General features: G+C 39.5%; 1 protein-coding gene and 1 long non-coding RNA gene across 3 annotated transcripts in view; one reads left to right on the top strand and one right to left on the bottom strand.

Moving 5' to 3' along the window:
• Window positions 1-689: 689 nt before the first annotated feature.
• The window catches only part of LOC146716863 (uncharacterized), a 30,067-nt gene continuing 14,350 nt past the window's right edge, over window positions 690-16,406 (top strand). The window contains exon 1 of the long non-coding RNA XR_014922357.1: window positions 690-1,001. This is a non-coding gene — a long non-coding RNA (uncharacterized LOC146716863). The remainder of the gene's footprint in view (window positions 1,002-16,406) is intronic.
• Window positions 3,731-16,406, bottom strand: part of LOC146716864 (teneurin-3) — a 119,342-nt gene continuing 106,666 nt past the window's right edge. For both annotated transcript variants that reach the window (XM_085469167.1, XM_085469160.1), the window contains 7 exons: window positions 12,827-13,704; window positions 11,708-11,883; window positions 11,063-11,298; window positions 10,089-10,385; window positions 6,827-8,438; window positions 5,967-6,097; window positions 3,731-5,429 (listed from right to left, as the gene is read on the bottom strand). In XM_085469167.1, the coding sequence (XP_085325293.1) occupies window positions 4,677-5,429; window positions 5,967-6,097; window positions 6,827-8,438; window positions 10,089-10,385; window positions 11,063-11,298; window positions 11,708-11,883; window positions 12,827-13,704 (4,083 nt within the window). In that variant the 3' untranslated portion in view covers window positions 3,731-4,676. The remainder of the gene's footprint in view (window positions 5,430-5,966; window positions 6,098-6,826; window positions 8,439-10,088; window positions 10,386-11,062; window positions 11,299-11,707; window positions 11,884-12,826; window positions 13,705-16,406) is intronic.

The raw sequence follows: 16,406 nt of genomic DNA on the forward strand, positions 1-16,406 counted from the left end.
CAGCTATTTCTGAATTGGGACATGGTACAAGCCTAGCATTATAAGGCTTCACGCTGAGCAAGAAGAGCAGCAAGAACCCCAAAAATCCTTTGTTCTTGTTCTCATTTAGTTGGGATGAATGGGATGCTGGTGGAGAAACGGCTACAGTGGATGAGATGTTTGTGAAGACACGAGACCTATTACGGTACATTTGCAAGTCTCACAAATACGACATGTATTATGACATGCCTTACTGAGTCAGACTGAGACTGAGTTACTAATTAAAAAAGGCAGGGATAAATCATTTTCTTGTTCTCACTGCCATGTGAAATGAAAGTTAACCATCTCTATCCATCCCCTCTCTTCTCCCTGTCCTTTAACAGGTATAAAGTCCTGGAATAAATCAATGTCATCTTTGTCTTCAGCTCGGCCTTCATATATAAATCACTGGACTCTTTATCCTCACAGTTAAACACAATCAGTGCATTTATAATTTAAATGTAGCAACAAATGTATTACAAAATGTAGCAAACAGATTAAGTAATAACTGTTCTTTTTGCTGTAGGCATCCTCTAAGTGGGAACTCCAGCAACACTTGAGGGAAGATGAACAACTTTAATAATAGACCAACGCGTTTCGGCTTGTGGCCTTCATCAGGGTCCCTGATGAAGGCCACAAGCCGAAACGCGAATTCTTTTATCCTTTCCATGCACCTTGGAAGCAGGTGAAGTTGTGCCAGTAAATTCTTTTTGCTGCGGCATCCTCTAAGTGGCAAACATCATAAAGAAAATATTTATACACTCTAATATTTTACCTTCTGTTTCTGTTGTTAGTTCAAACATTTTCCTTTAGAAAAATTGCACCTGTTTGATCCTTTTTTAAGTCGCTACTATTTAAGTTTAGTCAAATTTCCTGCATTTGGAAATCCTGCCAAAAATACTTTTACACATCAATCTGATTTTATCTCTACAGGTCCTGTTGATTTTTCATCAAACGGAAGCTCGACGAGTTGTCAGCTCAAAGTGAGTAAAAACAATAATGAGACTGCATTTGCTTGTGTGCTTGTTTGTTGGCAGAAGGGAAAAAACAGATCTTTTATGAGTCACGGACTACATGTTTAAATTTAACTTCCCCCTGGACATTTAAGAATTAAAATGTGCGTTGTCTCCGTCTGTTGATTATTAATGTGCTCATAATTATCTAATAAGCTCGGTTGATGAACATGATTGCACATATTTAACATCGCATCGACGTTCGCTGCTTTGTTACTGTAAATTCACCTTCGCTTTAAATTACTGCAGCTGTCTTTAGTCTCAGCTTTTTGTCAGATGATTTTATATGAATCTGAGGAGAGGAGATTTTTGTCAAAGCTTGCTTCAATTCCCTACATCTCTAGACTTGAATCAGAATTTATACTTGCAGATATTTCTTCAGTACTGTAACAGCTATTTTGATATAAAGTCCCCGAGCCACTTGAAAGTCAAAATCAACCACCTAAATAAATCAAGCCCGTTGACGTCAAACTGAAGTGTCATATGATCTTTGGTTTCATCTTCAGGTATCCAAGAGGGGGACATGTAGAGTGTGAAATAATTTCATGTTTGATGGTGTGATCTCATACCGCTACCTCCATCTGAAAAAAAGAATTATGAAACATGCTTGATTTTTTTCCTCTGTTGCTCTGATGTGGTTATTGCACAATGCTTTTGGTTCTTTGATGTTCTTGCAAAGTTCTGCCATCTCTTTTATGTAAGCCTTTGAAGTAGAGCTAGTTGCACTGCATAGTGATATGCTGCACTGTTGCTCTGGCAGTGTGGTCACAGTGTGATACTGCAGCAGTACTGGCGTTCATTTTAATATTACTAGTTTAACTATTCCATTTGATGTCTCTTTAAATTAACCTGGAGTCTTTTCCCTCCCAACATCTGGCTTAGTAATCACTAGAATTTCACCAAATTATTTGAAGTTGGATCTCAAAGAAACAATATTTCTGACCCTTATGAAGGAACAGTAATAATTGCTGTTATAACAAGTGTGCTGCGATAAAGCAGGTCAGCCGGATGACTTTCTGAACTATGTGCTTTGTACCACTAGGGAGCATCAGAGGGCTTTTAAGAGAATGAAAGATTTGAATACTTCATATTTGGCATAGTCAAGTTTGCATTAGAATTCCGCTTTTTTTTTTCCAGCAGGGGTTTGAAATGCTTTGTATGGATATATCAAAACAAATGGGGATTCGTATAAGTTCACTATAATTTCAACGTGAAGAACAACAGACGATGGCTCACAGGGGAACTTTAATAAAACATTTCATTAAAAGTTGGCAGTGAATGGGTGTGATATACCCAAAGGGATTCTGATGAAAACTTTGAAGGCATGTATTTCAGATTTTGTGCTGAGAAACATTAAAAGAGATGCACCTTTGTTGGGCTGTGTGTCATAAAATATTTTAAATGGAGAAACAAAACCCCCAACAACATATAAAGAAACTGGGGGAAGCAGAGAAGCTGAGAGGAGGACAAAAACAACAGTGTAAAACAACTTTTGAGCAAAGAATATTCGGCTCCCATTTGGTTTGAAATGCTGTTTGAAGTTTACCACGAAAAAGAAATCACTTTCATATGAAAGGGTTATTTTCAGACTTATACATTCCAACATCCAAACTCTTCTGCGCTTTGATGAAAAACACCGGAAAAGGTGATCACAGCCTAAATGTAATTTTGAGAAAATAAGCTTTTTATGTTCACACGCAAATTTATCCTTTGTGATAATGACGCTGACTGACTAGACTTTTAGTCAACTGTCTATACTTCAGCTTAATTAAACTTAAAATTTCTTCATCAATTTACATACTTCAGAATGCCTTCGAGCAGCTGACTTCAAAGTAATGCTTCATTTGTCTTCTAGGGCTTTGTAGCTCAGAAGATTTATTTTAAATCATTAATCTAATTTGAGAATTTGATGGGGTTTTGGCACTGCTTTTATTTTATTTTGGAATACTAGTGCTTTATATATGTTGCCATTTGGGAATGCTTCTGAAGATCAATCAAAATCAGCATCCGATTAGTAGTAGTCTGATTATGTGTTGCAGTTTCATTTTCACCTATATCTGCACAGTGATTCTTGTAGATTCACATGTTTTTTGACATTTTTAACAATTAGAACTAAAACACTGTCGGACAAAAAAAGTCAATAACAAACTCGCCTTGATAAAGCTTGGCCCTAACACTGCTAATGAACACCCTTAATATCAAAAAAGTCTCACTTCAGAAATCTAAAAAACAACACACCCGAAAGAACCCCAATATCATTTTAATTAGTGCATTTAACATTCAAAAAAATGATACCTACCGAGAACATGGATGTGATCTATATTTGTATCCACTGTTGTTGTTTATGTGAGATGGGTTCATGAAATATTTGTGTTGATGAATTATTCATTGGACAGGAAAGCCAAGTCAAAAGGCATTATGCCCAATAAACATTAAATTTAGTGGAAGTAATAGTTGACTGCAAGTTATAGATACATCACCACTTCTAAATAGTTGTCACCACATGCACAGGTTTCTGTTACTTACTTAAACAGAGCATTGTGAAGAAGCCCCAAATTAGCGATATTTGAAAGAATGACAAAAATAAATAAATAATTAAATAAATATATATCTATATATCTATATATATAGATATATAGATATATATATATAATTTTTTCTGTGAATCAATGTCTCACATAAAACTAAAAGAACGAAAATAAAAATCAGCTGGACTTTATTTATGTATAAACACAACATAAATTACTGTTAAGATGACTAGTACAGACATTTATTCAGTTTCTTAAAAAAATGCCATAAAACTCTTGCATAATTTACAAAATGTGGTGTCCCTGTGCTATCCAAGACAAAGCTGTGCTTTGTCCCACCGGGCAAAGTTCTTCATACCTTTGCTGTCCTTTTGTTGTTGTTTTTTTTTCTTTTTGTTGTTTTTTTTCTCACAATGAATATCAGGTACCGCATTTAAACACGTTTCTTTTTTTTCCTGTTTAAAATTATCTCAACAAGAATAAGACATTTTGATGTTTACAGTGCTAAATCTGGTATACATAGTGGTTGTTTGGTGAGAATATTTCTATAATCAGAAGTCTCTGATTTCAAAACAGAACAAAACAAATACTCAAGGACACTGCTTGCTCTGGGACTGCACCCACGAGCCTGGTACCCACGAGCCTGGTACTTCTAGAGAAGTGCAGATATGCATAATGTAAACATTTCCTCTGCTCTTACAATAATTTGTTGACCCAACTTTCCTTGATGAAAACAACAAAAAAACCAAAAAACCCAAACACCTAAATTAGCTCACTGATTCCTTAAAGACACCACTATTCCTCTGTTTCAGAGTCCAGAAGGCTTGTGCTACAGAGGAACTGACCTGTAACTGCCATGTTAAGGCGTAGCGTAGTTGAACATTTACTCTGTAGTGTCCAGGTCACAATGCACAGCATTGTTTTTAACTACTTCTGTTTTTCTCCTCTTTTGTTTTTCTTTTTTCTTTGTTCCTTTTTTTTTCTATTTTTATACAAAAACACAATAACACTCAGGGCACTCACCAGCAACTATTAATTAAAGTTGCTTTTCATTTCTGTCGACTGGAGAGTCTCCACCAAAACAAAGTCTCTTTGGCAGAAAGTACACCTGGTATTGTTACCTCTTCCCAATTTCACTTTGCCGGAGAAAGTGGATGTTATTAGTGCTGTCTGCTAGTTCTGGGTACTGCTCGATGGAAAGCACATAGTACCCATCATATCCCAAAACTTTGCCACTACTCAGAAGCTGCCTCTTCTCCCCTTCTGTCCAGGGGCGAACCCCTTCCTCACCGTCCCTCACTCGCTGCTGCTCTTTGGCCCATGCGCCTGCCAGGGCACGCTGACGTGCAAGCTCGATAACTCGCGCTTTCTCCTCATCCACTGTGGATCCGTAGCGGATATGAAAAGCCAGAGCTCCAGCACGAATCTCCACATCAGCAAATCGCCGAGTTCGACTGTCCATGACTGTGGTGGACTGGGAAACAGTCACATTGACACCATTCTCAAGAGTCTTGTGTCCACTAGTGAGGTGTAACGCAGCAAGGTCAGCATCTGGAAGGCCTGGCTTGACAAAGTAGTGGGTGTCTCGCCCTTCTATGGTAAAGTGGAGGTCTTCTAGATAGAAAGCATTGTTGAGGATTGATGCAACCTTGATACAGTCCTCACTGGCCACGTTGAGTGTGTGAGTGTGGACACTGCCCTTGTAGATGGCAAACATAACAGCCCTTCCGATGGGAGACATTGCAGCTGAGAACCACAGCCAAGACTTTTCACCTCTCCGACCTCTATTGAGATGGACCTCTGGCAGCCGCTCGAATGACAAGAGAGAGTGTGCTTGTCTGGTTACTTCCTGCTGGACCCCAGAGATAGACTGTAGGAAAAGTGCAGTGAAACGTTAATGCCTGAACATGGCAGAACCTGACTCTCCAGGCCATTTAGAACCAGCTACTGCTCTGCTTCAGAGAGTTTTTCATCCCCATCCAAGATAATGGTGTTTTCAAGCTGTGTTCTCAAGCCAAAAGTAGATAAATCCCCCATGACAATTTTACTGCAACACTTTTTTGTGTTAAGGCCTTAGACACCAGAATATTATTTAGAAAATTAGACAGCTTTAAAATATGTTCAGCTCGTAACTAAACTCAGACAGCGCAAAGAAAACTTTTCCTTATTTTCTGTTTATTATTATGCAAATATGGCCCAATTAAAACAGATCTTCTATGAAAAGCAATGCAGTCCAATTAGGAAATGGCAGCTTCAAAATACAGAGGTAAAAGGAAAACAATGGGAGGGGAAAAAAACTAACACCTTTTTTGTAATCTGGTCATCTGTAGAAGCAAAGGTTTTGTCTCAGTCGCTCTTCAGTTTATTTTGGGTTCAGTTTTGTCTGAGAGACATTAATTTTACCCACCGGCAGATCATCCCACAGCTGACTCTTCCTCAGTTCATACGATGGCATGCTCAAGTCAAACTTTGGGACTGGAAAACCAGGAATGGTGTTGTGAAGATGGAAACCAAAAGTTACTAGCCAGGTGTTAACATCTGAAAAAAGGAAATGAATTGAGGTTAAAATCTAAAGTTCTAACTATAGTTAAAGATTTGAAAATGAACTAGCTGCAAGAGTATGGCTGGTATAGTTTAAATGTGCTGACACAGTGACAGTGCGTGTGTGTTTCATGATGCCAAACTGTGGTCCTGGGGAAAAATATTCTAGAGGATATTTGTAACTCCCTGTGAGACTTATCATCAGCTGCGCCTTGAGGCAACTGTTGTGATTTGGCACTGTATAAATAAAATTGAATTGAAAATCGAATTGAATTGAATCTGGTTAAGAAATGTGATATTTTCCACAATTAATATGGTGAGATAGCATATTGGTGTCATGGCTGCTGTGATTCCATCTCAGACTGATCTTTAGCGAGAGCGAATTTCTTGAGTACTCACTTTAGTACATGTTTAACGCTAATTTGATGCTTTTGAAAACTGCATATTGAATAAATTAATAGCTTATATGAATATACATGCAATATTCAGATGTTAATAAAGCTAAATTGGATCATCAGATCAATGACAATCATCACAGCTGTTTAGCAGATTATGGATTAGATTTAAAATTAACTGGCAATTCAATGTTTTCAGGAAAAGCTGCCAAGTATTTGCTTTTTCTTGCTGCTTCTTGATAAACAGAAAAAAATGCTTGGCAGAAAAATCAATCATGAAAATAATAGCAATTGTTGCAATAGCACGAGCAGCTTCAGGTGCACATCTTACCTGCAACGTATTCTTTAACTTCATGGACTTTGCTGATGGGGTTGTTATTTCTGAACATGTACAGATTAAAAGGGACTGGCTCTTTGCCAATTTTTTTCCAAGCAGAAACATCTGGAATGGTCCACCTTCCAGACATTATATCATAATCCTTCTCCCCAAAGTGCAACAGTTTAGTCAGAGGATCATAAAGGCCCCCGTGAAAGCCGAGCACAAGCTGGAAATCTGGGTTAGAGTCCAAGTAGACCTCACCATATGCTGTGTATAGAAGCTGTTTGACCAGGAGGCCGTTGCTTGTGAAGACAGCCAGAGGTGTGCCGGTGTTATCACAAGCAATATAGAACTCTTCTCCACTGCTGATCTCCATAGCAAACACGTGGCCTTGTAGGTCATAGTAGAGTGAGGTGATCTCTGAACTTGAGTGGTTGTATACGTGTGTTATTCGAGCCGGATAGCTCAGATCTGCATAAAAGTACTGCAGGTGCTGGCCCAGGCTGCTCTTTGTGGATACTCTTCGGCCAAGTCCATCATAACGATACTGAATTGTCCAGCCGCTGCTCTTGCTATAAACCCGTACCAAAAGGCCTTTAGAGTTGTACTCAAAGATTTCTGCTCCCCTCTGACGAAGAAAACCATCTTCATCCATTCTATACTGGATGTCCCCGAGCCGGGTGATGCGGTCTCGCAGGTCGTAACGCAGAGGTAAAAGTCTGGCACTGTTTCCTGCATTCAGCAGGTGCAGATTTCCATTAAGGTCATAAGTATAGCGCCACATCACTTTGTCGTTTAAGAATACAGTCTGGAGCTGGCCATCCACATCATACTCATAGCTGTACTTGGTGGTATTAGCAAAAGGACCAATCTTGATCTCTCGCTTGGTGACTCTGCCCACATCGTCATATTGGAAAGTAATCCAGTACATGAGTGACCGAAATATCTCATACTGGATTTCCTTGATGCGTCCATGTGCATCAAAGTGTTTGGTATATGTCATGACTGCAGTGGATATGATCTGATTTATATCATAGTAGATCACCCCAAACTTTCCAAACTGCTCAACCTTTCCTGAGATGTCATCAAACTGGTATAAGTCGATGGGAAGTGGCGTTTCGTTTATGACGCCTTGTACACTGGTGACACGCAGGCTGCTGTCATAAGTATAATCAAAGCGTGCATTGACCATGCCATCCTCACTGAAGCGGAAAATCTGCCGGTCGACCAGGGGACCCACTTGCCGGTAGCGAATAGAGCAGATGAAACCTTCATTTTGCAGGTTGACAGTCTTCAGCACACCTGCTGTTTCATCATAGGTGAAGCTGACCCTTGTGCTGTCATACAGGATCTCTGACAGTTTATTCTGCCTGCGGTACCTGTACAGGACTCTCCGGCCTGTGCCAAAGTGACCTATTCTCAGCAGGAGGCCATCTTCACTGTAGTCCACCGCTACTGAGGCATTGCTCTCTGGCGGGTGATAAAGGTTCCTGTAGTAACCCACTGAACGAATGGTCTGCATGGTGTAGCGGGCCACACTTGGCATGGTGACAGCAGATAGACGGTCGAGAGAGTCAAAATCGAATATATACTGTCGCTGGCTGTGAAGCAGGAGAACCATGGACTAAAAGGAAAAGAGAAAATAGGGAATATTTCCTTAAGTTGGATAATATTTCTGAAATGCAAGACATCCTGAGTGCAAGCAGGGTGTAGTAAGATATATGAAATATAGACTGAGTAGTATTACTGTTTTTAGTTGTACTGCCTATTGTCTAATTATTGAAAAAGGTAATAAAAATACTACATAGACCTCTGTGACAATCTTTATGTTTACAGTGTAAAATACATAAATGAATAAAAATCGACTCCTTAACTAGTTCCATGCTAATGACTCACTGTGCAAATAGAAGTAATATTTATTTTTAACTCATCTTAGCCAGGAAGTCTTATTTTAGCTAATTTACAGTAGATGCAGTTAGGAGTTTGGCCTGCCTTCCAAGCATTTACCACTTTTTTTCTGTTAAATTGTCAAGCCCAGTCATCCGTTGCTACACTGAGGTTTCCTGTGCTCCCTGAGCCTCCTGTGTTACTTGTGTCAGAGTGTTGACATGGCCGCTCCAGGTCACGCAACACAAGGATGCAGCCTGCGACTGCTAAGAAAAATCTCTGCATATGTTTGTAGCAGAGCGTCCCTCTGCAATTTTAAAAACACTGCAAAACAACTAAAGAATATTTATGTGGAAAAAAGTGAGAGAACGATATAGCACCGAGTTGCTCTTTCCTGTTTGACATGCACCACTTGAAAGGTTAGATTTTAAATTCTTGCAGTAAATTTTTCATAATATACATATGCAAAATTACACTCTTTAAGATGGAGTTTGCTCATAATGTATTGGTATTGATCAATGAAGCACATTCTTAGAATTTAAACACCACAGCAACCTGAGTGTTCAGGTTTGCTTTAACCGAACATATTAATAAACCATTAGAACGCAGTGTATGCATTATTTAGATGTTGCCAATTAATATGTGATAAATACACTCTTACAAGAATTCAACTTGTTTTTGGTAACCCAGCTGTAATTTTAGCAAGTGGAGACGGAGTCAGATGGTGAGGTGTAGAGTTTTAGAAGGTTTCAGCTATTAGAGGTATGTAATTGCTGTCTGTTATTTAGCAAGATCACACAAATTCTATTAAGCTGAATTCCTTAAAGGTATTTGCCCAATTGATGAATCCAGTGATTTCTAGATAACTTCTTTATCATTGCAAAATTGAGCACTGGCCTTGGAATAGTGTACATATTTTGTTACTGCTACTGTAGAGACTGTGGACAATATTAAACATAAATATTGCCTCCCAGCATTTTTTTCACTGGTGGAACCTCGGTAAGACAGACAGCAATTTAAAGAGTATACTGTTTTATTGCATATTGACTGTATCCAGAATGCAGTATCACTAAGTCATTTCATGTCTTTTTGCTCCCAGAATTTTGATGACTGGGTTGAGTTATAGGATGGTAGTTACAGATGGACATGCCAGATTGTCCTGTGCAGGGAAACCAACTGGACATTTTTAATTCTAAAGCTTATAAACGACAAAGTCATTGCCTAGTCCCTCTATAATAAGCTCTGGTACTTGGCAAATTGTAGCTGATTTTTCTTGTAAAATAATGTTATGTTAGGGGCTTGACTCGCCCTGTAGTGATATATGCAGATGAGCCTGCTGTACAATGCATCTTACATATTGCTTCTTCTAGTCATGTTATTTTCTTACCTGCTCTAGGTAGGTGTAGCTCCATATCTTCCCATCAGCAAACACCCTGGAAATCAGGCGGCCTTGGCTATCATACTCAAGCCTCTCAGTGGTAGGACCTCTCTGCAGGGCACTGATCTGCCCACTGCTTGTGCGACTGACATTAACTGGCAGCAGCTTACTGCTGGGTACCCAGAGAACTGGATGTCCTGCGGTGTCATAAATAATCTTTAAGAGGAACTTCCTGTGGTCATCATAAATTTTCTCTGTCCTTAGGGTGCGATCATAATCAACGGAAAGAATGTTCCGTCCGTTCACCTGTGGGGGTGAAAAAAAAATCAAGTTAAAATTGGGTTAGACCAAAAAATTCAAAATAAATAAAACTTCTCCTAAAACTAGTGATAATATAGTTTTGATGCTTGAAAATAACAAATGAGGACTGATTATACAACATTACAAATTTAAGAACAAATACTTTGATTTGATATCACTGGTCTTTGTCAGGATGGCTCTTTAAACTGTATTCATAGATTTTTTTTTTTACTACAGTTGTCACAGAGATTAACACCTCCTTCACGAGGCTCATTAAACTGAGAGACACTTTGGCGATCGTTCAGGTACACTTAAATCACAACCTCCTAAATTCAGTGGAGACAAAAAATTACCGTGAGCCAAAGTAACCACCCAAGTTAAGTTCATGAAGTGCCTTAAATCATAAGACCCGTGTCAGATTCTAGGAAGCAGGAGTAAGAAAAGGAGGAGTCATGTACAGTACTAGAATATTGATAACCCTCTACATCAGGGTAAATGTTGTGACTGATAAATCTCTATTGAAGGAAAAGAGTGCAGAAATATTTTCCAAGGTTATAATAAGGACAGAGACAGCCACCAATATGAATTTGGACAGTTTGATCTGGATTTTGCATAAGTAAGTTGGTTGGATTATCTAAATGTGCTACAAGGGAAAAAAAAGTTAAAGAAAAACCTTAACATACCCTCAGCTTGCGTCCAAACACGATAACTTTCCCTCTGGCTTGTTCTTTGCGGAAGCGCCACTCTACCAAGTTTTGCCCACTCTCCCCTGGCAAGCTCATGTTGCGTCTGGCTACAGTCGGGTTGGCAGCGCCTGCCAGGATGTGGGGCTCTGTCTGGTAGTGGGTGTCCATCCCGTTGGCATAGGTAATCCTGAGCGAATTGTCATACCCCACTTGGTAGCTACTTCTACACTGGTCTGTTGATAGTAGACAAAAAGTGAAACTTTTGAGGCAGTTACACACTGGAACTGATGCTAACAGTCTTCTGGGTTGATCAATGGTTGTCTGTGAAGATGCTACAAGTTCTTAGCATTTCAAATTAGTACATTTTAAAATGAAGAACGATCATGGATGACGTGCTAAAATAACTGGGCCATCTGGCTCAGGCAGAGCGCAGAAACCACTTAGTTACAAGGTTGATACATCTCCCTGACACCCAAACCCACACACTGAGAGAGTAATCATTTACACTGTCGTCTGTCAGGCTTTCGTAATGATACACGACTTCAGCTTACTCAACATGGCCCCGCCGACCCCTGGAACAATGACAAATAACAACTTACAAAATAGCCAACTGAGCTGGGATGATGCGATTCGAGGCCTTACCCTGAGCCAAAGTGTAGAAGGCACGGACAATTGAGGTATTTGTTGTGATGCTGATTTCCTCCTCTGTCATGGAGCTTTCAATATCCACCGTCAAAGCGCTGTATAGGTCCGTGTACAAGTTATTCACCATTCCAGTGGGAAACGTCACATTCATTAGGCGTCCTTCACTGTCATAGCTGGTTGACAAAAAGAACATCGAATGACAAAGCATTGATATGTATGAGGGCTCTCATAGTGCCACAGTGCATTCAATTATCAGCTCTTTTATACTCGTTGAGTAAAACCATCGACTTTCTTGTAATTAAAATGTCACATGTTCAATTCCCTGAGCATAAGTGGAGGCATGTCTGTATAAACCCTAGGCAAAATCCAAATATTTAATATGGGAGAGTGACACATCTCATCAGCTATCACGTTCATATAAAAAAAATTACAGAGACTTGTAATGAATTCAATTATTTGGATGATTGATGTGCCATTATAATCTTAACTGAATTCTGCTTTTTTAGTTGTAGTGAGGATATCATTCATGGCATAATGTGACATGACAGCAAATTAGACAAGGGAGAAAGAAAATCAATCTCTGGTAGCCCATGCTACCAAAACAAAGCCCGGTCATTATGGAATAATAAATAATGAAATACAGTGCAGGTCATTTTGCTTTTAAAGTGTGCCTGTTAACCCAACACACTAATGTCACCATCACTACTGTCATTAAACATCATTAAACACGGTTCAGTAAAAGAATAAAACACTTAATTTGCAATGAGATACTGAAGTCAAACTAGGCTATTTTGCTATCTGAGGCAAATTTTATAATTAGATTTCAATTAAATGTGCACCCTAAAGCAGTTCGCAGGTAACTGTGGTTCCCAATTATAGAGTAAAGTTGTACTAAGCTGTGAGACGAGAGAGACCATGCACAGCATTACACACATTCAAGAACATATGTGGCAAACATACTTGTCTTTTACCTCATGATGTACTGCACAACTGTGTGTAATCATAATTATGGGCTGTTTCCATATTCTGAAAGCTTAATTAAAAGCAACCCAACTCAATATAGCAATCACAGAAAGGTTTCCACAAAATGTTCTTGCCAATTGCTATCATACGTACTCGTAGAATGTTGTCCAGCCAATCTCTGATGTCTTTGTAGCCAGCAGCCCATTATTGCCATGGTATGTAAGAAGTACCAGCTCCTGACCCTGTGCTGTGAGTGTCTTCAATCCACCGTTGGTGCTCATGGTCATCCAGATCACCTGGTTATCAGGTGCGACGATACGCACCGGCATGCGATTGGGATCCCTACGAATTCTCAGAGTGTTGCCACTGCTGTCAGTAACAGCTGTGATGTCATTCTCTGTGCTGTAGCTGAAAGTATATTTCAAGTCACCAGTCAGCAAGCTTGCAGTGTGTTGGTGGGTACCATTGCTGTCAAACACATACAGCTCCTGGGCATCAGGGGAAGCCACTTCGTATGTATTGGCACTGGAAGTTGGCCCGTTTCTAGAGATGGCCCGGATGCGGATGTTGCCCAGGTCTGCCACGTAGAGTGTTCCATCTGGAGCTGCCACTAAAGAAGATGGAGCATTGAGCCTTGCATCTTTGGCATAACCATCCCCTGTCTGGTAACAGTCGCAGTTGGCATCATTTTTGCAATCGCAGTCGGAGGGAGCCCCGGCCAAATGCGTTATCTCACCATCCACAGAAACCTTCCGGATCCTGCTCATCTTTCGCTCATCTGTCTCTGCTACGTAGATGGTACCATGGTAAGATATGGCAATGGAAACAGCGGATTCTAGAGGGGTTAATTGTGCCCTCTGACCACCAGCCACTCCCCGCTCCAGTCCAGCCAATGGGCAGTGGTTAGGTCGGCCAGCTGCAATGCTGACTTGACCATTTTCTGAAATGCGCAGCACTATATTGTTGTCCAGAACATACAGCGAGTTGTCCATTGGGCTAACTGCTAGGTCTGTGGGCCACTCCAAAATCACCTGAAATACAGGTATCAGTAGATTAGCCCATTTAATGACAATGTTACCCGTCAGTACATCAGTATACATTTTCAGACAATTTCTCTCCATTGACATTTATAGTGTTACTTCCTTGCTCTTACCATAGTAATTATATTTCTTTTGTATATAAGAATGCACTTTATGATGTGTGTTTTTCACAGTATGTGTCAGGAGCAGATTGAAGCCACAAAGAATTCTTGGTATGCCAACACACACACACTAAATAAAAAAGTTCTCGAGTCTGTTCTAATTAGGAGCAGAAGTTGTACCAAGAATGAAGACTTAGATAAAAAGGAGTTGAAGCCCCGACCTCTTTCTGACCTTCAAACAGTTAGCTTTGAACAGCGGATTGTCAGTCTCAGAAAGTTGCACAGACACAGCAGTGCATAAATCGATGGTGAAAAGATGTAGGGGAAGGGCATTTCTGAAAATATTTGACCATCTGTCAAGCAAATCTGATGAGCCTCTTAAACTGAGTTACATGTGGACATTAAGTACTGTTCTGTAAAACGAATTTTAAGTTTACATGGTTGGTATTGTCCAAAAAGAATGATGTCCTAGCAGAAAATACATTTGTGCAATTCTGTAGTTATGTGACACCCCTTTGCATTCAGCACACAGTGACATCACCTCGTTTTCCCATAAAGGGTTTTAGATCTACACAGCTGAAATATACTTTTTTAATCAGCTTTTTGGTGATGATTTTAAGATATATCGCTGATGCAGGAAGGATTAGCTCTCATTCTATTATTTTTTTCCCCCCAAACTTGGAACAAACCATATAATATTAATGGGCCAGGAGAATGAATACCTAAGGGATATAACATTAGCTCTGAGCTCTTCAACCTGGGACTGGGTAATGAATTTAATATAGCAGATTAAATATAAATAAAATTAAAAAATAATTCATACATTTAAAGTGACATCATTATTAACCATGTCTTGCAATAATAATAGGTTTATATAATGATCCAAAAACTACTGTAAAACCACAGCCAGCCATTACAGTCTCCTTGTCAGAAATGTGTCATTGAATAAAAAGCTTATTTATAACAGCACAAATGACTGGTCTGGCCTTCAAATACATAACTGTGTCATTAAAACTGTCAAAACACTCCTGAATTGTGCTTTTCCACAGGGTGATTAATAATAAAACATGATGCCTTTGAGGCTGCCTGAAGTAAAACTGCACTGAGCCACTTCTCTAGCTTGGATGCCTGAAGATCACACAGTCTCGCCAAAACCATGTTTTTACTGGCTTACACCAAATGACTTGGTTAATTAGCAAAAAGTGACAAGCTTAATCCTTTGTCCCCATGTTCTTTTATGTTCACCCACTTCATGTTCACCACCCACGCGTGTACACAAACACTGATTGCTTTCTCTTCTGTTTATGTTAAAAATGTTCTTAAGTTGCCTTAAACGCCATTTTATTTTCTCCCAAACTCAAATGTGTTTCTCTTATTATCTAACCTCTTAATAGGACACCACTTGCGATATCTGTTCTTGGAGTTATTTTGGTTGTGAATGTAGATAATTTCCATTGCCATGTTTGGTTTGTAGCCTTGTACTCTGCCTTTTTGTAAGCCGGTCTAGATTAAAACATTAGGAATCTAATCAAAATGTAAATCTGGTTAGTTAAAAGGAACAAGAAGAAAACACTTTGGGCTGGCTTGCAAGAAACCACTAACAGTAGACAGGTCAAATTCAAAGGACTCTATTATGGACAGTGTCATGGACCCACAAAGTTGTTTCCTGAACCATTAGCTTTGCCAATCTGCTGCTTACTGGTTCTCTAAAAACTCTTCTATTCACATCTCGGGCTGCTTATGTAGTTCGCTTCAGAATTCACTTTCTGCAGAAGCAGGGTATAGAAGAGGATGTGAATGCCTGTATTTTCATATGATAAAAGGCTTTTTTGGGGTTTTTATTTTTCTTCATAAATAAAGGAGCCAGATGAGAAAAGATATTAATGTTTAAGCAAGGGAATCTGCACAAGAGGTGTCATGGTATTGTAATTCTTTAACCTATTGCGTAGGGACAGGGTGCTGGTTTTATGTCACCCCGGGTAGGCAGTAAATTTTGTCGGACAAAGCCGGCCCTCCTCAGGTACTGCCAAAGAAAAGGTTTTATGTGCAGCGAGCCTGCTACCGAGTGCTGCTTCATTATCATGTGCGGTGTAAGTGTCCTCAATGCTGAGAATTTCTAGTGGAACACTAAACACTAATTCAGCTCCAGCCACATCAAAACAAGCCCCCCAAACTGAGTAATTATTCTTCCCTCCATATCTTCTGCCGTGACCTGAAAACTCATCTCTTCAATAAACACTTCATGTTTCCACTTCCTGCAAAATCCCATCCTCCTCCTAGCACACATTTTCCTCCTGTGCTTTCAGAGAAAACGCTCTGCTCGTGTTGGATTGAGTGCAAAGAGCGCGAGAGAGAGCCAGAAAACAGGAGCATTTTCTTCTTCTCTTTCTTTCTTCAGCAAGCACCTCATAATGTTGGTGTTCTAGGAATGTAAATTTATTCCACTGATCTTACTGTTTTGATTTGACTGCTTTTTTTTTTCTTTTTTTTTTCTTTACGGCTGTATAAACGGGAACTGTACATATATTTAAAGTCTCCTCTTTATCCTATCCAAGTCTCCTGACCAAGATGCTGTAATTGAAATATTACAGA

The sequence above is a fragment of the Copadichromis virginalis genome, linkage group LG2 (assembly GCF_057382275.1).
Source record: "Copadichromis virginalis isolate Kocher_CV1m ecotype Utaka linkage group LG2, C_Virginalis_male_GT1.1, whole genome shotgun sequence".
Classification (NCBI taxonomy): Eukaryota; Metazoa; Chordata; class Actinopteri; order Cichliformes; family Cichlidae; genus Copadichromis; species Copadichromis virginalis.